Here is a 26,340-nt window from a genome sequence, read left to right as displayed (position 1 = left end):
CTCTACATGCACGTACAGCTACGACATGCAAAAACACCCCACCTTTTAAGGAACAAAATACACAAACGTGTGGTTAGCAAGACTCTTCTCCAGCCTCTGTCTCCTGGGAGCTCATGCTGGGAAGCCTCAGCACGAGAGGAAGGGAAGAGGGGAAAAAATACAGGAATACCCAATCCAGGGGTAGAGGCTGTTGCCTTGGACAGTTATTTCCTGCTTACATCAAGTTCGTGCCTGGCTATCTGGGAGCCTTCACCCTGAAAAACAGCGGGGTCAGAGATTTCCACTCCAGACTTCCTTTCCCCTCTCTCCCCATTCATTTAAGGCACAAACATATTTACAGTTTCAAACAAAACCTTTCCACGTTCCACGAATCAGACATTAGAAGGCCTGCACATTCTGCCGTACCAGGAAGATCTGGATGTAAATCAGCCATCTGGCATTGAACAAGAACATCCCTCAACCCCACCTTCAGTCCTGAAGAACAGAAGAGGACTCTCTAAGCCTGTGAAACAACTTCCATCGTTTTGAGGTTACTTAATGGTAGAAGAATTGATAAACGGCAACGATTGTAACCGAATTCTAAACGTCAGCTTTCCGCACCTTGCCCCAGCAGTGCAAACTGCTTGAGCACTGTTGCTCTGGAAGGACTGAGGAGCAGTCAGAACAGGTCTTCAGAGGCTTGCCCCAGGCTGTACACAGAATACAAGAGAGCATGCAGCATGTTTACATAGACTCGGCTTTCTTCCCTCCCCCCACCCTCCCCAATTCAACACACACAAAACCCCTCCACCAAGGAGAATATTGTCGTGACGAGGCACTTGAACGATAATCGGAGAGTCCCCATGGAAAGGCCTTCCCCTCACAGTGAAGTGGGACAAACAGAAGAGAGCAGTTTCTCAGGACTCCATCTCCTCTTGGTCAAGCGGTGGCGGCACAAAGCTGATGACTTCATCGTACGTCAGGCCTGGTGGGAAAAGAGTGACAGAAACTCAACAGGCAGCGCTAAAGACACGCCTCATGCAAGGAAATCTGCCACAATCTTAAAGGTTCTAACACTATTTTAAACAAAAACCACGGTTTGGTTAAGAAGAAAAAGAAAAGAACGGTTACACCATTCTCGGAGACATATATACACAATGAAATATACTTCCAGAGCGGGAATAAGTTTAAAAGACATCAGCAACCACGTCACCTACATGTTTGTGTGCTCACAGTAATCATTAGTTACCGGGGATTGTGCTAATTATGCGCACAGCACCTGACAGATTCGCTCAGTGTAAGGCCCCCAGAGCGAACGGGACGCCCACACTTGCACCCGTTTCTTTTGTGCCTCTTAACTACCACGGCCCAGCTGAACCGCAGCTCAAGGAACGGACCCCCAGGGGAAGCAGGCCGGCACTCTCTCCCGTTCCCCAACTCACTTTTCCATTCTTCAATCTCAAGTTCTCTGCTTTCAAAAGACTGGTCATAGGGGTCTGCCACTGGTTCATCGTCCGGGTCGTGATACTGAGCAAAGTAGGCGTGAGCCAGCGCTTCCGCCGCGGTAATTCGTTTGTCCGTATCCAGCACCAACATCTTCTCTAGCAAGTCCACAGCTGCAAAAGCACCGAAACAGAAAAGAGAAAAAGGATTTTACATTGGGAGCTCTGCGACATAAGCGTGTAAAAGCCCAATGTCTACGAGGAACCTGTAGGTTCTTAGGACCCACCCCGACATCCACCATTTCTTCCTCTTACACCCTCAGCCCACCCCTACTTTGTAAGCTTTGAGAACGGTATGTAGCTGTTCTGAACTACCTCTGCAGTCAAAACACAGCTTAGGAAAAGCCTTGGTGTCCCAGGACATGCTAGCCTCAGCTTCAGGAAGAGGACGACAGTTAAAAAGCAAGCCTTACCTAGCGGATTGGCACCAATAAACACATTTTCAAAGTTCATTTTCGGCATGTAAGACAAAGACTGAATGTAGTTTCTTGCCTGTGGAAATAAACGCTCTGTTGAAATACAATCCAGTCCAGCCACCACGACAAAGCACAATTCAGTCATCCTGAAGCACCGGTTATTATGGTCTGCCTCCTTGCTTTGCCTTCTCTTTACTTATTCTGATACTTACTAAGCCCATCAGCATTACCCCTTCCCCACTAAAGGCCACTCAAGACAGCAGAGGAAGAGCTGACGCTACTCGAGGCTCATGCAAGAGTGAAAAGCAAAGAGGTGCTGCAAGAGCAGACTGCCCTGGAGCGCCGGCAAGGCCGCGTGCAGCGCGGGGTCCCTTGGCGAGCCGAGCGACACGGCCCACGGCGCAAAGCCAACTCACATCCAGGCTCTCCTGAGTCTGCGGCTGAGGACACACTGTCCAAGTCTCAAGCGTCCATCCAGTACAGAAGTGTTGCTGAAGAGCAGGCAGTTAATCACCCACCCCATGCTGCATGCGAGGGTATCGCTGACGGAAGCAGCGAACGCTGCAAGTGAAGCCCTGCCCTGCCAACCCCCCTCATCTGCTCAGGGCTCACCTCGTGGCTGGGCATCCTGTTAATGAGATAGGCAGGGGGTGTTCCCGTCAGACGCATGATCTGCTGAAGCTGGTTAATATCTTAAGTGCCTAGTCAAGGGCTTTGTTAAAAACAGGGCAAAAACCATTTCAAACAGAAAACAGCTGCATACAAAGCATCTCTTCTGCAAACCACAAGGCAAAAGCCACACAGGCAGGGTCCGCTGATTTTTTTTTTTTGAGATACTTGTGAAAAGTTCAGCAATTGCACCAGTGAGCACTTGAAACAACGGAGAATTACTGACCAGCTGGTAGCCGTGTCAGCACAGGAACGATTTCTGCCCGCCATAAGTAGCGTTACACTACGGAACGGTTGCATTCACGTTTCCCCAGAGTCTTAAGCCACCAGAGTAGACATTTCCTTTGGCTGAAGCTACTCCTCAACAGCTTTCCTAGGCTGTTACAGCTACATACAGCCTCAGGAAAATGAACAAAAATAAAAACAGAAACAAAAACTGTAACCTCTGCACTGGTTACCAGCTTTTTTTTTTTTCTTGCTGCATAGAAAGTACTTAAGTTCCTTGTGGTGCAAAGTGAAATCGGCTCACAACCGACACCTCCTTCTAAACAGCTTTGAATGCACTTGGATATGTGGGCGAGGTGACAGAAGGCAATAAATGCAAAATTAGCACAACATTAGCATTGCATAAGACAGAGTTAGCTGATGTCAGTGAACAGACAGAGAAAGAAAGAGCAAGAAAAGTAATGCAGCAGAAAACCAGAATTCGTTACAGTGACATGCTAAAGGCCCTCAAACACTTAATAGTTTTGCTATCTCCATACAAGGGAAAAATATAGTAGAAACAGTAGTTTACTGCATTTTTTTTTTTAAGCAGAGGCTTGATTTGGACCTGGCTAAGAGCAATTATTCTTTTTATTGTGCATTGTTAAAAAAAAAAAGACCCACTTCCATCTTACGTATGCAAACTAATCTTTTGCTTAACCTAGTCAACCTTTAAGCTCATCTCTCTCACTAATCCCCTGTACTTCAAATACCAGACTACCCTTAAGGTCACTTCACAGGGCACCCAAAGCCACCCGTGTTACTCAGTTCTAACCCCTCCAAGGGCAGAACATCCCAGGGTTTTTGAAACTGGGGTGATATTCAGCAAGTTGACCAACCGACTCCAACTTGCACCACGTATCTACCTTCATCAAACGCAATTCAGGGCTGACCTCGCATTCACCGTCACCGGTGCAGGGAAAAGAACCCAAGCTGCAGTGCAAAATCACCTGACCATCGCCCTCCACCGCGCTGATCCTCTGGTACGTATCAGAAACGGCAGGGACTGGCTCAAGAACGCTGCTCGTTACCTCTGCGCAAGCTCACTGGGCATCAACCTGTGAACCTGGGCCCTTACGGCATCTCTTGCTCCCAGTTTTACGCACGTCACCTTCAGAGCCAGGTGAAATTAAATGCCATTTCATACCGTCCTTGCAGAAGTTCATGATTCAAGATTAGAGCAATACAGAAGTGGCAGTGTGGCTGAAAACAGAGGTCACCCTTTAAAACAGAGGTCACCCTTTAAAAAGGGGACTGCAGCAAGCTTGATAGAAGGGCCCCGCACAGCAACACCCTTTAAACCCACAGCACCACTAGTGACACTCAGCAGGCTGCACAGTGTGTGCCCTGCAAACGGCTGCCACGTAAAAGCACCTAAAAGGCACTTGGGATTTTATGCTACAAACCCGAAGATGGTGGCAGTAGTTGTTTCGGACATTAATCATACCGGAGAAGGGACTGTGTGTGTTTAGAGGATAACACACTTGCTCCTGTTAAGAAAGATCCCTGGGTAGGCAATCTGGAGAAATAACCATCGAGCTGAGCCTCGAGCTCTTAGCTGTGAAAAATACGTCCCCAGCAGCATCTGATCACACAATATATCACGAAGTATAAACCCACAAACTGAAAGAAAAGTCACGAAGCAGTAAAATGAGAAAATGGAAGGAAGAAAATCGTACCACAGGCAGAGGTAAGAGAAATAAAGATCAGATACACACAGCATAAGAACCCAAAGCCATCCAAGAGCAAAGAATGACAAAGGAAGAAAAATAACAGAAAATAAATCCCAACACGTACTACAGATAGACTACAGGAGGGCAACACAGAAACTTGGGACTTCCGAGAGGGCAGATATTACAATCAAAGTGTAAACTCACAGACTCTGAGGAGATTTTCTTCAAAAGCTCAGGCCCTGGGGTTCCAACGAGTCTCAAAATGAGCTTCAACTGATCAATATCTAATGATGGACCATAAAGGAAAATGCTGGGACAAATCAAAATGAAAAGCGCAACATATCAGCCTATAAATGTTGAAAGTTAATGCCTGCCGAAGCCTCAACTGAAAAGCTATTTTAAGCAAAGTGTATTCATTCCTCTCGTTGACAATTGAATACCCCCCTGTAACGCAGCTCTGTCTGCATCAAACAGGCTGAACAACTCGTCTACAAACACACCACATGCATCGGACCGGTCACTGCATCCGTCACCATCGCGGAGCAGGAGCCGGAGCTTTCCCCCCCGCTGGCGAAGGATCAGCTCACACGCTCGCTTCGCCCGTTCCGGCCCCACGCCAGAGGAGCGGCCGGCAGCAGGATTAGGTTGTGTTAGTGAGAGACGAAGTAAAGCAGAAGGCTGAGAAGTGTAGGCATCAATATTCAAAAGTCAAGGCCTTTTGTGAACACCTTCCAAGGGAATTCAGCCACTTCTAAAACTTCCCAAGTAAGAAAACGCCTGCACCCTGCTCGTGCCCCACAGCATCCCTCCACCTGAACACAGGGAGCCCCTTCCTCAGGCCCAGAGCGGCCGGGGCGCTGCGGCCGGCACAGGGGGCTCGCCCCCGCCAGCGCCGGGACCGGGGGGCAGCAGGATGAAGCACCGGGATCTCCCTTCTGCCCTACAGACCCGCACAGAGGAACGGAACAGGGGCTTGGATTTAAAAATCTGTGTGGAAAGCTCTCGGGACACAACATTGCGGAGGCAAAGAAGGTTTTATCCAGAGCAGAGCTTCCACCAGGCCACGTACCAACCTGAGCTGTCCCCTTTAACAAGGCAGAAAAACTAAATCTCTGGCCTAAGTGACAAAACACATGATGGAGGGGGATAAAAAAAAAATCCACTACAGGCAGTTTTATGTCTAAAACTCAAGATAAGGTGACACAAGGTTGTTGTGAGGTTTTTTTTAAACCATTAAAAGAATAATCTCCCTTCCCTGAATTATCCTCCATGCTGCCCTTCAAACCTACTGGTGATTTCGGACTGTGTCTGTAATGTTTATATTTGCCCTTAAAATTCTATCAAACTAGTTACACATTTTCCTGTCAACAAAAGAAGTCTACTTACTAGACAATGGTTTTTTTCCAGGATCAAAGCCATCCTAATGTTTTAAGACACAGTTAAAATTCCTTGTTAGAATATCTTTTAATTCAAGTGCTACAAGAACTTCAAAAACTGTCTCCTGTTTTTTTAAAAAAAGCCTCAGAGTTCCTGTAATACTGGCAAACTGTACCTGAAGGAAATCACCAATACTTTGTTAAAAAGTTTATCTTTTGATGTAAACTTTGGTCTAAAAGTTCTATACATGAAATTAATTAAAAGCCCCGGAGATAGTGCTTTGTCAGAACAGCTGAACTGATTTCTCACTTCTCAAGTAACTTGGCCAGCTCCCACCTACTTAAACACTCGAAACCTAAGAGTAAATCCAATGCATCTAGTTGGATTTAGCTTAGGCTGCTGAATTGCCAACTCTTAATTGTCAACGCTTAAAATGAAATCAGTTTATGCACTGGTGTAGGAGATCTAGCAGAGGCTGCTACACTAACCACAATTAGCTCATCTAAATTGGCTTTTCCTCAGTGCCATTTAAAACAGCCCTTACATCTTTCACTGGTTCTTGTGCAAGAAACAGTTGTGCAAATTTCAGACTCCTGACATGCCTCAGAAGCCACATGCCAGACCTCTGTTTGAATATTTAAATTCTTTTCAAGGCATTTAACATCATGTGCCAACAATACTGCTGCTCTGTTTGCTGTCAGCTCTTTTCCCAGGGAAAACTGCTCTTGGAAGAGACTTGTGTAATATGCTTCAGTCACTCCTCAGATAAACACGAGAGAAGGCAGAATGTGTACCTGGCACTGCCACGGGCATGCCAAAACCCAGCCCCTGCTTCTAGTTTTAGGCCTGCCATCTGAATTGCAGCATCTGTTTCACTACAGGGCCTGCCACGTCCCAGAGAAATGAGCCATAAAGCAATTAAAGACAGAAGAAAAAAAAGACTTAGTAAATACAAAGCAAAAGGAAAAAAAAAAAAACAAACCAAAAACCAACACCAAACCCAAACAGATGTGCATGGAGAAGGAAAGCGCAGCATGCAAACCCCAAACGCCATCGCCAAGGTACGCCCCACGCCCGAGGAGTCTCGGTGACCCTGAAGTTCAGGAGACAGCCTGCCGTCACCAGCAGGCAGCAGAGCTCACCCAGGCGAAGCAAAGCTCAGAAGTTGTTTTAGCTGCCACCACAAGCAAGAATAAGACGTATCAGAAGAATATGTAATTTCAGACTGGTTAGTTATCATGGAAGTCTCACACTCCTGAATAAAAACAGTAATAAAAATGCTCTTCAGAGTTTAAAGGGAATACAGTCAACTTAAAACACACAAAGAAAATTGGCTAAACCAGTACAAAACATTCAAGATATTCTTATTTACACTTTATGTCATTTTATGCAAGTCAAATTGTCAAACTTAAAAGTCAACTTTCCTACTTATTTGTATGAATCATTCACATTACAAGAGCTGTAAAACAATTAAGAACATACACGTTTAACAGAAACTGTTCTTGGCCTAAGACAGGCAGGATAATAACAACGAGAAAGTCTCTAGCTATGCCTCACAGTAAAAGCCCAAAGGACCTGATTTTCATTACCTCCATTTTTTTTTGGCCTGAGTAGTCTCTCCCACAATCTTGCTCCCCTTCTCCACCTCCTGGCAGAGATTTTACCAGCATTAGAAATCCATCTGTCATCCAAATATTTCCACCCATAGATTACAACTGGAACAATTCAACCAGCTTACATTCAGTCTGAAGTCAGGAATATAACAATCCTGCAGAGCTAAGCCCATATTAATCACAAGGTTTTTTTCTAAGTGTATCCACGATTCTTCAGTGACAGCCACGTTCAGAATCTTTACAGATTCGGTCCTTCAGAACTTAAAACTAAATTCAGCATTAGCTTTATCAGTGGCACAATCATCACAGACAGCACTGAAGATCATCACAGAATACAACTTTGTTACTTACCAGATTAAGTTAACTGTACAGCTTGCCTGTACTGGAGCCCCTTACAAGCAATATATGCCTCTCTGGGCCGTATAAAGATGTATCTGATGGACTGTAGATAACATCGTACCATTTCTGCTAAATCCTTGGTGAGAGAGCCATCTGAACAGGAGGATGATCATCCTGAGGAGGCATTACCTATTCTGTCACTATCCATCTCATTTTGGCAATATGAAGCTATATAGTTGAAAAAAATTAACATCTTGAGACCAAAACCCAAGAAAACTGTCGAATTTTCAGTTGTCAAACGGGAGCAGTTCCCAGCTTCCTGAACACAGGACACAGTCACGTTGCCTCCAGCTGCAAAGTGAATTCCCTAGAACTGCAGTGGATGTGGATACACTATATCCGTGGCTACCAGAAGCAGGGTAGATATACACCTTGAATTAAGCACATTAACATCAGTTGCAAGGTCAGTCCGTCAGCAATTGCACAGTGACACTGCAGGAGGAACACAAGCCTCAGCAAATCTGTGGGTACAAAGACATTATTAAGAGCCCAGAAGTACCCAAGAGGATCCACATCCGGAAAATTCCTAAAGCTTTCTCCAAAAATCATGCATATATCAAGATTTCAGAGCCTTTCAGACAGGCTTCCTTCAAGACAGAAAGAAGCTAGAACCCATCATTACCTTACTTCTGCTTGCTGTCTTTAGAGGTCAGCAAAACGGGAGCGAAAGCTGGCAGCTTGGTGCCTCCCAGATCCTTTGATAAGTGTTACAGGCACAAACAAGATTCACAACCACAAACCCTGCTCCCCTTACAGTTCTAACCTCATGATCAAACAGCACACGCGTTACCTGAAGTGGGGAACCACACACACAAACTCTAAGAACTAGAGTCCTATGAAGGTTTATCTGCCATGGGAAAGGATTGGGCCTTATTTGTCTTAACATCCAACTTGGAACAGAAAAAGTGTTTAATTCAAAAGCGTTACTAGCATTGGCGAAAGAAACTGAGCATTTAAGGCAAAGAGCATCTGCTGGGAGGTGTAAAGTTTAACAGGACAAAGCAAACAATTTAAATCCTAAAAGTAAACTTCATTGTGCACTGTGGATATTATTGGCTGCAATTCACAGCTACGAACACAGTTGGAGGAAAAAAACTTCTCAGACTCAGAAGATAACCAGTTTGCTCCATCCATAACGAACACATGAAGCACTTTTGACACACTGCAAACCCTATGAGCAAACATTTCATCTGCAAGGATCAAGACTTTAAAAATCTGAAGTGTCACTGTTACTGGGGTCAACTAAGGGCAATATTTAAAGCTTAAGGCTTTTGCTTTGTTTGAATCAACAATTCTTGATTTCTCCTTTTTTTTTTTCTTAAAAGAAAAAAAACCAATCTGCCCAAACCAAGTTCTATGTGCTAAATCAGCAGACAGAAATATGGCAACTTCCAGCTTCTAAGCCACTTCCATGTTAGTTCTGCTTCTGTCTCTGACAACAGAAAAATAGAGCAAAGATGACTGAACAGCAGAGTACAGCAAGTTCAACAAATCTGGAGAGAGACTGTGAGATGGAGACAGGCAGAAAGAGAGAAAAAATGATCAAGTTAAAGCACACTGAAAAGGGAGGTGAAACTGTGTCAGAACTGGAATGAAAGCCCCACCACCATCACCCAAAGTGTTCTGGAATCTAGATGCTTTTCAGAAGTAACGTAGTACACAGCAGGCCAGCACCTCCAACACTAGTTTTCTTTTCATCAAATACTAACAGATTGGAATTAACAGGTATAAGTACTAATAAATTAACAAAAGTTATTTTAACAAACAAACTGTGGTTGAAAGAATAAACTCTGGTAAAAGGTGGGCAATGTAATTTTCTCTGGCAAATAAAGTCAGATTTCTAGGCAATGACAAATCTTGACAGTAGTAAGTTACCCCTAACCACCATGTGGCTGAACAAACAAAAGCTGTAAGAGTAACAATTTGCATCAAGTCTCAGTTCTAACTTCCTGGGGAAAAATGTGACCCAGTCTCACCAAGCGTGCCCTCATAAGTTTGCAGAAATGTCCTACCCAGCCCACTTTGGTACAGCAAAAAAAAAAAAAAAAAAATCTGAAAAGACATTAGTCAAGCTTGATTTTCACATCGATACAAGCATACAGTGAAAGAAGGCTCACAATCTGTTTACACTCAAGCAGGGAAGCGGAGCCTAAACATTTCAGAGTAATTTGGAATGAGATCCTTGGCACTAAAGAACCTGCAAACCCACTGCTTTCACAGCGTGCCACAGGGTACGGAGAGGCCAGAAGGGCTGCTTCACATTTGCTAGAAACCTGAAGCGCGAGAGGGTTCCTCGCAGACAGCCTACTGCATGCAGTTATCTTCTACAAACTCAAAGAGCAAGGAATTTAAATAAACTTAAGGGAAAGTAACTCCCAGAAACAAACACCATGTGAGTAATTCCAGTGATGCTAACAGACAATAAAGAGGAACAGATCTGCCTTCTTGCACACTGTGATTGTTTCATGTGCAGCAAAATCAAGAACTCACCTCATCGTACTGTGAGTAAAAAAGCCATTAATTTAAAAACAAAAAACACCCACGACCAAACCCAGAACTTCTTTTCTTGTGAAGTACGTGGTGTACATCTCTAGCTTCCATTTCAAACAACAGATTATTTTTAAAGGATACGGTCTGTACCAGGGAACAACGTTCTTCCAGTCAACAGCTCAGCCATAATGCATCCCACTGACCAAATATCAACTGAACAAAATAAAATAAAAAACAAAACAACATAATGCAGAAAAATACAGTCTCAATAGTCACCCTATCCAACAAGTACAAACAACTTGACCCTCGGTTTTATGGCGCTGAAACAAGCTCGGACATGTGGCAAGCTAACGGGTAACGCTCAGTAGCTGCGCCGTCAAGACTTGCCTGCGTAACAGAACACTGGATCGGGCCAATTTTCCTTCCAGAGCACAACATGCATTGAACACCAACGAGCTGGGGAGGAATCTACACAACCAAAGAGGAAGAAGCCTGTTCCAGAGAACTCTGAAGAATGAATTTGCATGTGGCCTTACATAAATTCTACCCAACCAACCACCAACTATTGCAGTACAGCTATAAGACAAGTCCATGTACATGCAAGAGGAAAAGAGAAGAGAAGAAAAAGCAGTGAAGTATGAAAACACAGTAGCACATTATTTTCTTTGATCCATAGGCTCTCCTGTACAAGAACTATTCTCAGCATTTGCTTTTCTTCTCTGTGCCTGATCTGGAAGTACTGTAGGGAAGCAACGGTGTGTTGCTGAGAAGATACTGGAGACTGTGAAGAAGATACAAGTGTGAAGAAGTGGCTAAGAGGAGAGGAAAGGAAGGGAGGTTTATGTAGTTTTTAGCATTTCTTCACACCATAACTCCAGACATTTTTCAGCATATTCCCAGCAGCTTCCTAGAAACACACCTTCTCCTCACCCAGACACATCCCCCTCACTTTAAAAACCACTGTGCCAGGAAAAATAAGGGATAAGTGCTGACAATATTTTGCTGACTGCAATTTCAAAGGTTTGAGTTTAAAGAAGTCTCATGAACGTTATCACAACAATTCATAACTTCTATCTGGTAGACTGTGGTTCAAATACTAATTCTATGCCTGCCTTTTAATTACCATGACCGCCAACTTACACGGTCAAATGGAAAGGAGCACGGGCAAAGGACAATCTCTTTTTCCCCCCCCCTATTCAGGAACTAAAAAGCCTTGGGTCAGTGAAATGCATTACCTGTCTGGTTGTAATGCATCCAGTTCAGCATGATCTCAGGAGCCCTGTACCACCGGGTAGCCACGTACCCGGTCATCTCATCGTCCGTGTGTCGGGCCAAGCCAAAATCCAGGATCTACAGAACAGAAAAGACATCCACCAACTGCTGCAGTGGAACGATGCAAACTAGTTGGAGCAAATAACTAGGCAGTTTTGGGACTGGGTGGAGGAGCGGTGGTGCAACCGCAAAAGCAGATTATGAAAGTACATTTCACAACCTGTTAAAAGTCAGCAGCCTAGAACAGCGTAGGACTCGACAACCAGAATCACATCTGGGTATCCTCTCTCTAAAACAACTAAACCCAAGCTAAAGCTGTTAACTCTTCGCTTGCACAAAGATTCCTAAAAACACAGGAACATGGTCGGTAAAACCATCCTTACAGCTCTTTGAGGCTACAAAGGACATTGCTTTGGGCCACGTAAGTATTTCCATACGGAATTATTTTGTCCCTTTACTTCCAAGGGACATCCACAAGGCATTCACTCAAAACACAGTCAAACCAAGCAGACCTTGTGACTACCTTACCTTCAGCTCGCAGTCTTCATTTACAGCTAGGTTACTAGGTTTTAAATCCTAAAAAATTAAACAACATCAGCATTAACAGTGGTATGTATGTTGCTTCACAAGCCTAAGTAGACAAAAATATAAATACAGATAGAAAATAGATTCTAACTGGCTGTAAACATCAACAGACTCAGGAAAATTACTTTATCCCAGAGTCAGCTATCTCTTCTGTGGTCCTCAGAGGTGTCACATCAAGCAAACATGCATAAAGGCTTATTGCAACACCAGTGCTGTCAATGGATATTGAACAAATAGAGAACCCATTTCACCAAGATACAAGCCAAACACCGGCAGGAACAGAAACTAAGGACCTTGACAACCACTTCCCATGTTTAACTGGAATAGTTATCAGAAAATTTCTTCTTGTTTCTATAGGTGCTACACTGGAAGGTTCTGCGCTACATTTTTTAAAGATGTTGGTTCGGTACACGAAGCAATCTTGGGGTAAATACTCACCCTGTGTATTATGTCAGCTGAATGGATGTACTGTAAAGCAAGACAACAAATTTTATCTAACAGTCCGAACAGCCTCCATCTCATTTCTTCGCTAGACAATACTGCCCTACCCCACCCCAGGCAATTCAGCTGCTACAGCTGGTCTGCAGAAGGAACCGAGCGGGCGGCGATGGGTTTCAAGCAGGCAGGTGTTCCACTCTGCTCTCCTCAGGAACACGCAGGAGCACTGCCACCACGGGCAGAACCACTCAAGTAAACAAAACTGAAGAAAGATTCCTAGTCAGCGCAGATTAGAGGGCAGCATACTTCATCATTTTCCAGACTCTACCCATAGGAACATATAGAAATATATTCTTACATGATATCTCGCTTTACTGATACAGAGCTCCAAAGAGGTATGAAGTGAAAGAAAGCAATAGGAAGTTATCCTACGATATGTTAGGGAAGTTACAGAAGCCCCACTGTGTACCCATACGAATCCCTGAGGATATGACATTCACCAAGAACCTCCACCCCCCGTTGCTGAGCTATCGACGCTCAGGCAGGACAGGCACAAGTACCTTCAGTCCCCGAAGAATCTGGTATATGAGGAACTGCACATGGTCATCGGTGAGTTTCTGGCATTTCACAATGTTATTCAGATCTGCTCCCATCAGGTGTGTCACCAAGTACCTACGAACAAAAGGAAACACGCTGGCTATGAGGCAATCCCTTCAACAGGATTAGGATAAAAATCCCCTAAGAAGCTCCAGGGCTGAGTGTCCCAAAGCGTGTTGCTGAATGAAATACAGTTCACGACACTTTAAATGATGTAGCAGATTAGTACAGCGATTCCTACAGCGCTGGTCAATAAAATACAAGTGAACAAGTTTGAAGAGCCCAGTAGTTTAGGATGTCCTAGTATCTTTTGTTTCGGACTTCAGAATTGTTTGAGAATGATGGCAGACAAACAAAGGTGGCAAATATTTCTGTAACCATCTGGGAGACCCGAGGAAGATACAAAAGATGATTTGTTGCAGTCTTCAAAGAAGTTACCTACACATCATTGAATTCTTCTAAGGACTTGGCAGGGGTGAACACATCCAACAAGCCAATCACCTAGAAAACAAAGCAGTAAAGTGAAAAAGCTGTGAAATACATTCATAGTGTAATAGGAATACGGTTACTAAGGTCCTTTGTGGAATAGAAACTACTTATTCCTGTAGAGGTTTCATTTCCAACTACACGAATCATTCAGAAGTTGACAGATTAGTATTCACGCAAGATCAGAAACAAACGTCCAATTCTTGTGTAAAAAAAAAGTTAAAAATATACAGTTGCCTTTTCACAGCTGCCATCCACTCCACTTAAAGCATCAAAGTGGAGCCATAAAAGGCAGGTGTAAGCACCAGTTTAGAATACCTCATTATAAAAAAAAAAACAACTAAATTTGTTCAGGAAATAAATGGATGAGAGAAACAACAAACCAACCACCAGACAAAACTGTTTGCTTCCTGCTCAGTTCTTAGTTACACTGCTGACTACACACTCAGATCAGAATTGGGTGACTGTACGTTTCACTTGTACTGAGTAATGGCTACAAAAAAAAAATAAATCAAGGATCTGTAACACAAGCAATGAATAATGATGACTACACTAGAAAATAAGTCAGGGAAACAGTGCAATGCAGTGAGAACCCGGGTTTCACAAACAGCTGACAGCTTCACGCCGTCATCTGTATTTTCTGCCCAAGGAGCAGCTACCCCACCTTTCATTGTGCAGCTAGACTGTTCCAGCAGTAGAGACTAAAACCAGATGCATGTGTTACTTCTGTGGAAAAGAAGAACTATACCTTATTATCCCATAATTATCTTCTAGGTAACTGACAGCATAAAAAAAAAAGCTATCTGTCCGATAAAGTTTATTCTGTTTTTCATGAAATGTGCTTTTAAACCTTGTTTTCCTTCTCTTAATAGCAAATACTTTATGAATATGAGAGGCAGGTTCTCTTCATCCACCTTGATAAAAACCTGCTCTTCCCTTTCCAAGCCAGCATCTCCCTTGCCTGTGACACACGAGCACCACGCGCATTTCAGCAGCTTCAGCACCGGTCCAAGCGTGCACACGAAACCAAGAGCTGGACGCCCGTGTTCCCCCTCAGCACCGTCCTTTTCATCCCTCTCAAGGAGGTCAGAATCAACTGAGTTACCTTTAAGCAGAGAATTAAAGACAAAAATCCTTGGGAACCTAGACTACGCTTTTGGAAAAGACAGTAAGCGGGTAGGAAATAGAAGCCTCTGTCTAACCTAGGCTATACATTGCAGGTCACAATTTATTGAGGAAACTGAAGAGAAAAAACACTTTCCTGCCTCTCCTGATAGACATCACAGCAACGCCGTTTCTAGACAGACCTCTTCAAACTGCTACATGCACATCCATCCTGTGCCACAATTCTTGTGCTTACAGTTTCCTTCTCCAGTGGACTCTGCCATATCAGTTTTTACAGAAAAATTCAATGTTATGCACCCAGTTTAGCATGGAAAGACAAAAAACCAACTTTGCTATCTAGGCTTCAGGACTTTTTAATTTATCACTTCTATCTGCAAAGCACAGTGTCAAACTATCCATATCTTTCATCGAGTTTCACAAACACTTAAATACAGTTATTCTGCAGAGAATCACTGACTCACTTCTAAGGAAGTGTGAACACCAGGAGCTTCAGAACCAGTCTCCTAACCTTTTGCTTTCCCCTCCCAGCATTTCAGGATGTCACAGAGCTTATTAACTTCTTCATATGACAACAAATCCATTTGCTCTCCCATCTGCTCAGTGTTGTGCTTTATGCAAGCTAACAAGGCCTCCTGGAACTTGAAAATATAACGCAGACACACTCGAGTGCTCTGCGGGTCCATGTATTTGCTCAAGCTCCTCACGAACCCGACCAGATATGGTTCAAGGCTCAAGCCGCTTAAACCGCCGTACCTTCCCGATTTGCTGGCACGTTCTGTGCCACGTAAACTCAAGCGTTTTAAATCTCAACTGAGATCTCAAGAGTCAAGACAGTAGCACTCATAAGCCTGCCCGAACTGGCTCTGCACATCTCTGCATCTGCAGGACTTTTAAACCACAACCTAGATAAACTTGCCACAGATAGATGACAGTACGATGAACTGATAATAAATACTTCTATATATAAACAACTTAACTTCCTTTTATCCCTTACACTTAAAGCTACATAGGCTCTTTGCAATACTAATCCAAAAATGTTAATGAATGCCAGACACAGAACTGTTGTAGCACCAGCCACAATCTAACTGTCATTGCTTAACCTCATTAGTTTAGACAAAATGGATTGATATGCTGGGTTTTTTTTTAATTTTTTGTAACAGATACTCAAAGCTTTCCTGTTTGGAGAATCTCTCAGCTACGAGAAAAGGTCCAGAAAAACCTCCAGGGGGTGGATATGAAGCAAGATCCAATGCTACCCCTACTGTTGAGACAGCGGTGTCGTACAGAGTCTCTGAGGAAGAACTGTTGACAATAGCGCATATACACACCAGAAGTTCCAATCACATACCACACTAAAAACGCCAAGAAAATTTACAGGATACCAGCTGCTGACTGCGGTGGTTAGAAGCCGCAGCACACAACCACCGCTGCCACAACAGAAGAAGTTCTGAACAGACCATCCAAGAAGAACCTTCCAAAGAAGTTTGGCTTGTTTGGCTTTTTGTGCTAGATAAAGGTCCTGGGCTTGCTCAGCTCACTTCCAAACCAGTATTTCCCTTCTGCTGAGTTCGGGTTTGCTTGGACAAAAGAAATCAAGAGCCTTCCTTCCCTCTTGACTTTCTGACAGCTCTACAGAGGGCAGGTTATGAGACTCTTTGCTCCACTGCATGTAACGTTTGCTCCAAACAGCATGCAGTAGAAATATGTTGGTGCATTAACGCCACAAACATACAGAACTGGTTAACCAACTGTTTTCTACACCAAATGGAGGTTATATCAAAAAACAGTTCAACAAACATTTGTCGCATGCTATTTTGTTTCCTTGTTGATGATTTAAGTGGATGGCTTGTACGGAAAGCCATCTCATTTCCACCCCCTCACCACCCCCTTTTTTCCTGCCTGTTTTACCTACAGGAATCCAGTGAACACCTACTCCACACCCTTCTGACACAGGCAAGCCAAAACAAACAAATATGAAAAACCCTCCAGAAGACACTAAAAACAAACTTTGAGATTTTCTTCTTAAAAATAAATTCTTAACATAACAAAAACTACAGCTTACCACAGCAAACGAGCAGGAGAATATAAGTGACATTACTCATGTCCTAAATCCTTAAGAGAGCATGAACCTCCTAAGCAGTAATTTCCAGATTACTCCATGAAATATTAAGATTTTTTTAATACAAAATTGATTATGTATTTTGGGGTGGTTTGGGGTTTTTTTGATTTTTTTAAACTGCACGCTTTTCTACAACTATAATCCCTTGGACTACTGCAAGCTTTGTATTTAGTATTAGAAAAAAATGTATGCAACAAGATCTTTAAATGCAATGATGATGGATGCCCACTGGATAGTCCAACTTCAGGCCAACTTTTGATACCACATCCTCCAACTTACATTTTCGTGTTTCATGTGCTTAAGTAGCCGCAGCTCTCGGTAGGTCCTTTTGGCGTGGATGATGGACTGAAATGGTCGGGACAGCTTCTTTACAGCCACACGCAACCCGGTTTTCGTGTCAAAGGCAGAACTACAATAAAGAGTAATCAGATTACCAAAATTAATTATTTATAAACACCTTCAAATCCACACTGAACAACTCCAGATAGCAGCTATCTGGACACTGAGACGCAGCCAACACCATTTCTCCATTCCTGCAAGAAAAATAATTTTTAGGTATCCTGGTCCACAACCTGCATCCCCACCCAAAATCCCATGTATTTACACAACCGACTGTTTCTACAGAAAATGTTAAAAGATGAGTCTTCACACAAGTAAAGGGAACTTTCATAGAAAAAAAAAATTTACAATTTTTCTGTCTAAAAAGAGTTGTGCTCTTAAACATAAATACGGCAATAGAAGTCTGGAGAGAGGAAGGACTTGTAAATATTACATATTTTCATACATCACACTTCATCAGAAAATGCTATTTTCAAGATACTCTCACTTATGGTTTAAGTCCATACAAAAATCCAAGGCCTGTGCCTCAAAATCAGCTATGATGGTTGTTAATCACAACTGAAGCTGAAATCAAACCTCTTCAGTAAACCACATCTCATCCTAAACTCTTGTTATACAAAAACGCCTGCGAAGAAGTCATATGTAGCTGTACACTGCTAAAACTTGTCCCTTTAGCAGAAACTTATACATAAAACCTGTATACACAAATAATGCTTCTTCTTAGAACCCACAAAGAGTAACTCCATCCTATTTGGTAACTTCAGAGAGAGAGAGAGTTGATATCTTGTACTGTAAAATAATCTTTTGAAGTAAGGCCTATTACAACCTATTTATTTATAATATTAAGAAGCAAAAGCCTGATACTTCTGAAACAACCACAAATTTAACACATGAAGAACTAAGTTAAATTTCTGATATTCTGCATAAAATCTTCCAGAGCTTAGGGCTTATACACGAGGAACTAAAGAAATGTAAGTATTTAGCTGTGAACTAAATCACTCCTCTCTCATCTTCAATGTTCTTATCTAAAACAGCTCTGGTTTGTCAAAAAGGAAGGAGAAGGAGAAAGAGAGGATGTGAAATCAAGGTTACACTTGATTCAAGAAAACAAACAAGGGGAAAGTATGGAATGGAGAAAGTCAGAGAAGGACAGTATTTATTTATTTTCCTGCTGCATTTTAATTCATGGCAAACTCGATTCCATTTAAAAGTGAGTGTGCACTAGTTCTCGACAAACATCAAGTGAAAAGCAAAGCTATACAGCTGTAAAAGAAAGTGTGAAGCAGCTTAACAGAAAGTTCAAAACCCATCACAATAGTCCTGGAACAAACCCACAACTGCACGTACAACCCTCACTCCCCACCAACGCAGCTATCTGAAATAAACCTAGTTGCCATTTATTTTTAAAGCAACTAACTGGAATTAGCTTGCAAAAGGACTCCTTATCTCAAAGTTGCTCCGTTTCCAAGGACCTTTCTATATGAGGTTCATGAGAAAACAGAAAACAAGATGCAAGCTTGCTCTGAGGGACAGCAATCCTTCCCCCAGGTCCTGCAAGAGAACGGAAGAACCCGCTGCGCACGATGGCAGAAGAGTATCTCCTGCTCTACAGAGGGGCATCCAGTGGGAAGAGCTCTCTGGAAAAGACACAAAAATACAGCGAGACAGAAAATCCCAGGAGCCCCAGCCTGCCACAGTTGAATCACTCGAGCTACCACACTGTCCCAGAGAATGCTGTTACCAACCTCTTCCCACACACGAGGCGTCCCTTCCACCTCGCTCAGCCCAGGCAGACCAAAGCAGCCATTAAGCATTTGGTTTTTAATCTGAATTTCAAATCAGCAAGTTTTCACTCACCACTAGAACACTGATATTTAAGCTGCAATGAAACACAGAGTTCAATTTTTTTTTTCAAGCTTCCTGCGCACCATTTCACAATACACAAACATACCTAATTCAGGCTGTAATTATAGGACAATATTTTAACGACACTCAAGGTGTTTTCTAGGACTTAGAGCAAAAATAAGATTAGTCATCATAATTCAACACATACTCTTGTGAATTAGTCATGAATCTTTACCAGCTTTCAAACATTTCAGGTACAAAAGGCAGCACATACCAGTATCTCTTTCATCTTGACAAGAAGGGGATCCCCTGCACGTTAACCACCTTCACAGCTACACAGTCACGTTTCTCTCTTGCTTTCCACAAGATTCTCCTCAGAGAAGATATCGGAGCCACCAGACGTAGCATAAGCTATCTCAGAGTCCAAAACAAATTCAATTTCACCCAATTTTTAATGACATTTTGGGGGGTCATATCCAGCCATCATTCCACTGTAGCGGAGGTAGAACCTCCAAGGAGAACTGCAACCAGCGGGACTGCGAAACTTTGACCAGCACAAAGACACCGTGCACAAGCCCAAGGAAGAAAATCCTGTGTTACTGCATATTCACGACCCAGAGTTACTCGAAGTCAGCAGAATTCTAAATTGGGTCATATTTGAGGCCTAAAGACTATTTCCCTACAGATAAAGGCACACAGCAATATCCTGCCAATACAGATAACGGCCTAATGGTTTTCAGGAGTGCAGAACCCAGAGCCACAGAGCAGCTGTCACCTTGGAGAACTGTTTAAAGAAGACTAAGCTGGCTTTCATCACAGACTTAAAACAGCTGCATCACGCTGATCATATTTCAGCTAAAAAAGCCCTACTGGGAAAAAAAATTACACAATCCACAGTTTTAAATCCCGCTTCAAACAAGATCAGCACAAATTCAGAATTTATCACAGCTTCCGTGTTTTTTACATAGCACTGCACTACAGCACAGGAACTGCATCACCTCACCCTGAGCTAAATCTCCAACTCCGAGCTAAACTGAATTGAATCTAGAACACAAGAGCTAGAATAAGACAATTATTTTAGAGAACCCATCCACTGCTTCAACTTATATCTTCTTAGACATAACATTTGAAGTAGTCTGAGGCACTGAAGTACAGACAAAATTACTTAAGAGTGCAATTTATTTAAACATTAGATAATCAGAACGCTAATTTTTGTGCAGACTATTTTGCTAAACAGTATGCTGCACATTGCTACCGCCTATGCAAATACTCAGGCTAACTGAATCTCTTTAGTGGTACCTTTGGAGCTAATTTATGCACCCCTACAGACAGAACTGTCATACCTGACAGTTTATCATTACGCCAGTCACTTCTGAGTTCAGCCTACACATGTGTTTCAATCGGTTATTTACCCTCCCAACACACCACAAAAAGCTGTAAATCTTACTTCCCTGCTACATTGGCTTCTGCTTTTAAGAAAGCTGCAATGAAAACCTCCCTACAGCACAGATGTGCTCACACTCCTTTCATTTCTTAAAGCACAAAGTTCCCATGAAGTTCAAACTACCCACCTTCGCTTTCAGAGCTCTGCTTAAGGCTCTTCTGTGCCTGTCCATCTCCTACTCTGTCCCCCTTCCTCACATGTGCTCTGCTAATCCTACCTGTACGGCTGCTTCAGCCCACTCAGTTTTACAGTTCCTTTCATATCTCTCCTCACTTACCTGCCACACCTCAGTGCAGAAGCAGGCACCTGTCCCTCCGAGCACATATATACTTTGGGGGCACTTGCACGCTTTGATAAGGGATTAGTAAACCTAAAGATACACGTTGGTTAAAAAAAAAGAAAAAATCCACAGAGGAACTAGAAAGGTGACAGTCAGCATTGTTACTTCATCTCCTCTGGAGCCTAATGTTTTAAAAATTTCTTAAATCCATAGTGTTTCTCTGTTAGTTTAAAAAGAGGGGAATTCTCTCAGTACCTTCATAATACCCAGGAAATTCAGGGTCAGTGTTGGTACAACTGTGGGTCAAAATGGGAAGAAATCACAGGTTTTAAGGCCTATATAACCTGGCAGTCTGCAAACGTAAGCTAAACAATCCTAGTGCAAGATTCCAAGGAAGAGTAAGTCTTGGCTGCTCAATTCCTTTCCGGATTGAATAAGGCAGTATTTACAGAATAAGGCTATATATACCTATAAGGTAGCCTGCAAGGCAATGAAACCAAAAACCTTCTTTTACAAAGGTATCAATGCAATACTCTGAGAACTGCCACAAAAAATACAACAACAAAGGAAACTCCTAAGAGTAGACTGAGTCTGCCTTCACGGCGTTTCAGAAACTGATGGCAAAGATCATCAAAAGACCACTTGGCTTAGCTTGGAGCTGGCTGCACTAACGCTGTGTGCTGAGACTTCCCTCCAGCAGCACAAGAAACGAAGCGATCCTCCAGCTAAGCTGTGAGTCACCCATCGATCCCATCTCCATTCAGCAACCTCCCACTGCAAGATGCTGCATTATCCAGGCCCTCTCCGCCTCGCATGAAGTATTACAAGCTGATCCTTCAGAAACCCACGTGTTTAGTGCAGACCTGGTTACAAAATCCTTTTCATGCAAAAGACGATGTTGTACGAATACACAAAACTGTTGCAAGAATAAATGAAATAGCATTTCACACCACAGATGTCACAGCAATGGGTATGTGACCTGGTAATGAACAATCTGAGGCTACGTATTGATGTTTCTCAAAGTTTTGCTGAATCCCTACTTGTATCTCCACATACTTCCAGCTTTTAAAAAACAGAGCTTGAAAAACACCCAAGTTGGCTGTTTGAACCTCCTTCTTCCCACACTGCACACAAGACTTCAGAAAACACTGGAATATTTGCTCTAAGTTTCAAGCACACACCTTGGGTGCCTTAAGCTGCCTGCAGAAAATGCCCCTCTCTCCATCCACCGACTACAAAATAAAGCCAGGTTCTTCTATCAGGTGTTCTGAGTCATACTCACATCAGGCACTTAAAGCAGCCTACAGCAGACAGCTCCATTCTCTAAATGATTCATCTGCTGGCTTAATTCTTCCTTTTTTATTAATATTCCCCTCACTTTCTAGAAATTCCTCATTTTTAAATGCCTCATCTTGACAACTAAATAAACAACATTTTATTACATCGTAATATAACAACGCAGCAGACATAAACTGAATGTTTAAATATACTTCCGTGTAAGGGTGGTTAAAACCCTGCAATTCACTATCCCAACGGAGAGGTACACCAAACGCAAAGTTTCAGATGAAACTTGGTAACTTTTTACTGGGGAGAAAAATCTCTAAAGGGAAAGAGAGTGGAACAAGTCATTGCAGGAATAGCCTGAATACTATGCATCCCCATTCTCAGCTTCACAAAATTACATATATATGCAAGGGCATTTCTTTGTTGTGTGTTTTTTTTTTTTTTAAATTCTGACATACTTTCCACATCACCAGTCTTTCTGAACTGTATCTTTTCTGCAACGTATTTGTAGAAGAACATACAGAAAACTATTAACATGCACTGTGAAAAGCCTCATGTGCCACAAAGTCTGAAATTGCTTCCAATACAAAACTGTTTCATCTGGGCTGAACACAGTTGCACAATCTTTGAAAGTTTTGACACAGCAAAACAGGAAATTCATGATGCAAACCCTAGTTATTGGTTGGGAAAACAAACTTTGGAAGCATTACGCACACAGTGGAGATTGTGGGGAGGGGGAAAACCGAAGGGGAATGGGCTAGACCGCGTAGGGTCAACCTTAAAAACACAATGGACACGGCACTGAGCAAATTCATTTCCTATTACATGCGGGGAGTTACGTAACTCTGTGGCACTTACGGGGTATTTATCAGCGATGGCAGCGAGGCCCTTCTTTCAGCAAACTAAACCCGACTATTTTAAAAAACACTCAGCAGGTACACTGGTTAATCTTGCTACTAGAATTGACCAGCCTTTGTCTTTCATGAAACATAAGCATTTGCACACTCGAGGCAGTTTTAAGAAATGTATGGTATTTAAGCTGAACTTACCAATAATTTTATAACAGTAGGTGAAGAACAGCTGAGAACTTTATTTGTTTAAAGCTACAGCACATGCAAAACAACTCCTTTTCTTCACTAGTAGAGTGCAGTATGCAGCCCCCCTTATAGCATAAATGATACTCATGATATACATTTGCACATTATGTTAATGAAAAAATATGCAGGCCTGCTCACATACAGCAGCAGAGCAGATGTGTAATCATTATGCACCCACACTTGAAAATTCTGCTCACACTTTGAGCCAGAGAATAAAAACCAGAACGCACTGTGGAAGGCACTTCTTAATGAAAGGACACAGGAATCTGTGGACGCTTTTATACAGCTCTGTGTGGCTGCTAAAGTCAAACCTACTCGAATACAGCCTTGTCTTTAAGATTAAACAATGCACGTAACCCAGTTAATTTACATGTCATGATCCAACACACTTCAACAGAGAAACTACAAATAAAGGAAGTGCTGTATTTCGCACATGCAACCTGTAAAATGTTTTGTTCCCATGAGGTAAGCGTTAAAAACTAAACTCTTATCTTCAAGCGCTCTGTATTTCTGCAGGTCTCCTACCAGGACTTTACTCTCCCAGGCAGCACATACTGCAGTAGCTCTGTCACTCTCCAGCAATAAAACCAGTTTTCCTGTGTTGATCTACTACTGCCAAGAAAAGATCCGTACTCATAAACCCACCGTTTCAAGTCAGGGATGCAAGAACAGCCCCTGTAGCCCTCTCTCTACCCTCCCTGCCTATCAACAGATTCCAGTTAAAAATATAATTGCCTCAAATACAATCTATCCTTCAGGTCCAGAAGGAAACTAGGACAAGAGCTGCCAGGCCCTCAGCTCTGCAAAGCCAGCTACGGGGGACTTGCCAGCCTCCATCCCTCTCCACCCCCCACCTCCTAACAGCAAGAAGGGACGGTGAAATATGTCTATATGAGATCATTCCGGGGGGGGGGGGGGGGGGGGGGGGCGGGGGTTGGGACATGATTATCTTCCCCTGCAAAAATGTTTTAGTGCCACCTGCCATGTGGTGCAATCCCCGACGCATTCCAAAGACAAGGCTGCAGCTTCCCGGCAGTACCGCTCTCAAACCGGGAGGAAAAGTGGGTGGGTTTTTTTTTTTGCAGGAGCTGCAAAAGCCGGGGGAGAGGAACCTGCGGAGCACAAGCCAGCCTGCTTCCCGCGGGGACAGCCCTGCGACCCATCCCGCCACGGGTTCCCCCCCCCCCCCAAGCCGGGGCAGGTTTCCAGCCGGAGAGCCCGGCCAGGGGCCGAGGGGGTGGGCAGCAACCTGACGCGACCCCCCCTGCACCCACACACACACACACCCCGCCCCCGGTGCCCTCCCAGCACTCACCAGACGGAGCCGTAGGCCCCGGAACCGACCGGCGAGAGGTTCTGGTAGCGTTCGGGCACCTCCCACACCGTCTTGTTCAGCTCCTGCCGGTAAAACTTGGGCCGCTCCTGAGACATCTCGGCTCCGGAGCCCGCCCCGCCCGGCCCGGCGGGAGGGGGAGGCTCTTCCCGCGGCTGCAGCAGCACCACCACCGCCGCCACCTCCTCCTCCAGCAGCAACGGCGGCTTCTTCCTTCCTCCTCTCCCCTCCCCGCCTCGCTTCTCCCGCGGGCGGGGGCGGCCCTGCAACAGCAACGCCCTCCCCGCAGCCACCTCCCCCTCACTTTAGGGGGCGGGCGCGGTGACAACGGGGCTCTGAGGGCCCTGTCACCGCCTTCTGCCGGCCGTCCCCTTCACTCCCGGCTCCCTCTGTCCCTCCTCCGGCTCCGCGAAGGGCGGGATTAGCCCCGGGGAGGTGAGGCGAGGTGAAGCGAGGCGCGACGGGGGGTCGTCCGGGCAGCAGCGAACGGGGCGGAGAACCCGACGGGCGGGGCGGGGGAGACACTCCCGCCGCAGGTAGGAGGGCGCAGGCGACGCCGCCGCCTCCAGCCCTCCCGCCCCGCCCCAAGCGGCACAGCCCGGGCAACGGCGCCACACACACCCACACCCCCACACCCACCCACCCCCCCCCACTCCGCCCGCCGCCGCCGCGACAGCGGAGCCCAATCGCTCCGTCGCGACCGCTCTCGCGAGAGGCGAAGCGCTGAGGGCAGAGATGACCCAATATGGAACCAGCGCGGCGGCCTCTCGCGAGAGCGGCCCCGCGGGGCGGGGGCGGGGCCGGCGCGGGGGCGGGGCCTGCGCGGCAGCGCCTCAGAGGGAGTTTGGCGGGATGGAGGGGAGCGGGGGGAAGCGTGTCCGGGGGGGAGCGGGGAGAATTTGGGAATTGCTGCCCCGTTTTCACCTTTTCGTGAACGCTGCTTGGCCTTCCTGCGCCGTGCCCCGTAGGGTGGGCTTGAAGTATAAAAAGAAAAGGAAAACGGATGAAAAAACCGCTCCGTAAAGCGGTGGTGCTGCAGGCGCAGGGCAATGAGTCAAGGGTACTGGTGGGTACTGGTGCGTACCAGCCTCCTCCCGTGTGTCTCAGGGTAACCGCAGCTCTGGTGGCCCTGGAGTCTTGCAAGCCAGTGTTCATTGCTCTTGTAAACTTCCTAAGGACACTTTGTTCCCTTCCAGGGGCTTCAAGCCAGGAGCGATGGGTGAGCCAAGCTCTCCCTTGCCCAGATTTCCCAGTGTCCCGATCTTTCAGTGCGTGTTTGGAGAATAAACTATTTCTCAATGCTGTAACAGGCCTTGCGATATCAAAGATCCCTGTGTGCTTGCTTTCCAGCACGTGCCAAAGACTCAGTGAAGTCATCAAGCGCTGCAGGTTGAGCGTGTTTTGGAGCGGAGCCCATGGTGCCTTCGCCAGGTGGTGAGTACACAGCACACAGCGAATGAACAGTGCTCGGGAGCTGTGTTTGAGGCCACTTCGCTTTTGATCTCCCCCTTGGGGAAGATGAGTCTCGGCAGGCAGGTTCTGCACAGGGTACGGCTTTTAAAACGTTTGGCTTCCTGTGTCAAAACCCTTCTCTTTCTCCACACGGTGCAACGAGGGGGACCCCGTCCTCTGCTGCTGTGAGTCATCGCTGAAGCCCTAATCACAGGAGTGAGCAGTTGAAAGTTACCACTGCTTGCATCTAAAAAGTGACCAC

The 26,340-nt window shown here is 44.6% G+C and overlaps 1 protein-coding gene across 2 annotated transcripts; it reads right to left on the bottom strand.

The window, feature by feature from the left end:
• Positions 1-763: 763 nt before the first annotated feature.
• On the bottom strand, positions 764-24,806 carry MAPK14 (mitogen-activated protein kinase 14). 2 transcript variants are annotated; one of them, XM_086476601.1, is made up of 12 exons: positions 24,609-24,806; positions 17,284-17,413; positions 13,717-13,775; positions 13,238-13,349; positions 12,678-12,707; positions 12,183-12,230; positions 11,618-11,732; positions 10,524-10,595; positions 4,708-4,787; positions 1,895-1,973; positions 1,422-1,595; positions 764-964 (listed from the first exon to the last, which is right to left on the bottom strand). In XM_086476601.1, the coding sequence occupies exons 1-12, from the start codon at positions 24,722-24,724 to the stop codon at positions 897-899; spliced, it is 1,083 nt and encodes a 360-aa protein (XP_086332727.1). In that variant the 5' UTR covers positions 24,725-24,806; the 3' UTR covers positions 764-896. The 2 variants fall into 2 exon arrangements, with proteins under 2 accessions (XP_086332727.1, XP_086332728.1); XM_086476602.1 differs by lacking the exon at positions 4,708-4,787 and adding an exon at positions 2,510-2,589.
• Positions 24,807-26,340: the final 1,534 nt, after the last annotated feature.

Source organism: Leptosomus discolor, chromosome 21 (assembly GCF_034619465.1).
Source record: "Leptosomus discolor isolate bLepDis1 chromosome 21, bLepDis1.hap2, whole genome shotgun sequence".
Taxonomy (NCBI): domain Eukaryota; kingdom Metazoa; phylum Chordata; class Aves; order Leptosomiformes; family Leptosomidae; genus Leptosomus; species Leptosomus discolor.
The sequence above is the reverse complement of the archived record's forward strand: the minus strand, read 5'-3'. Positions and strand labels throughout refer to the sequence as shown.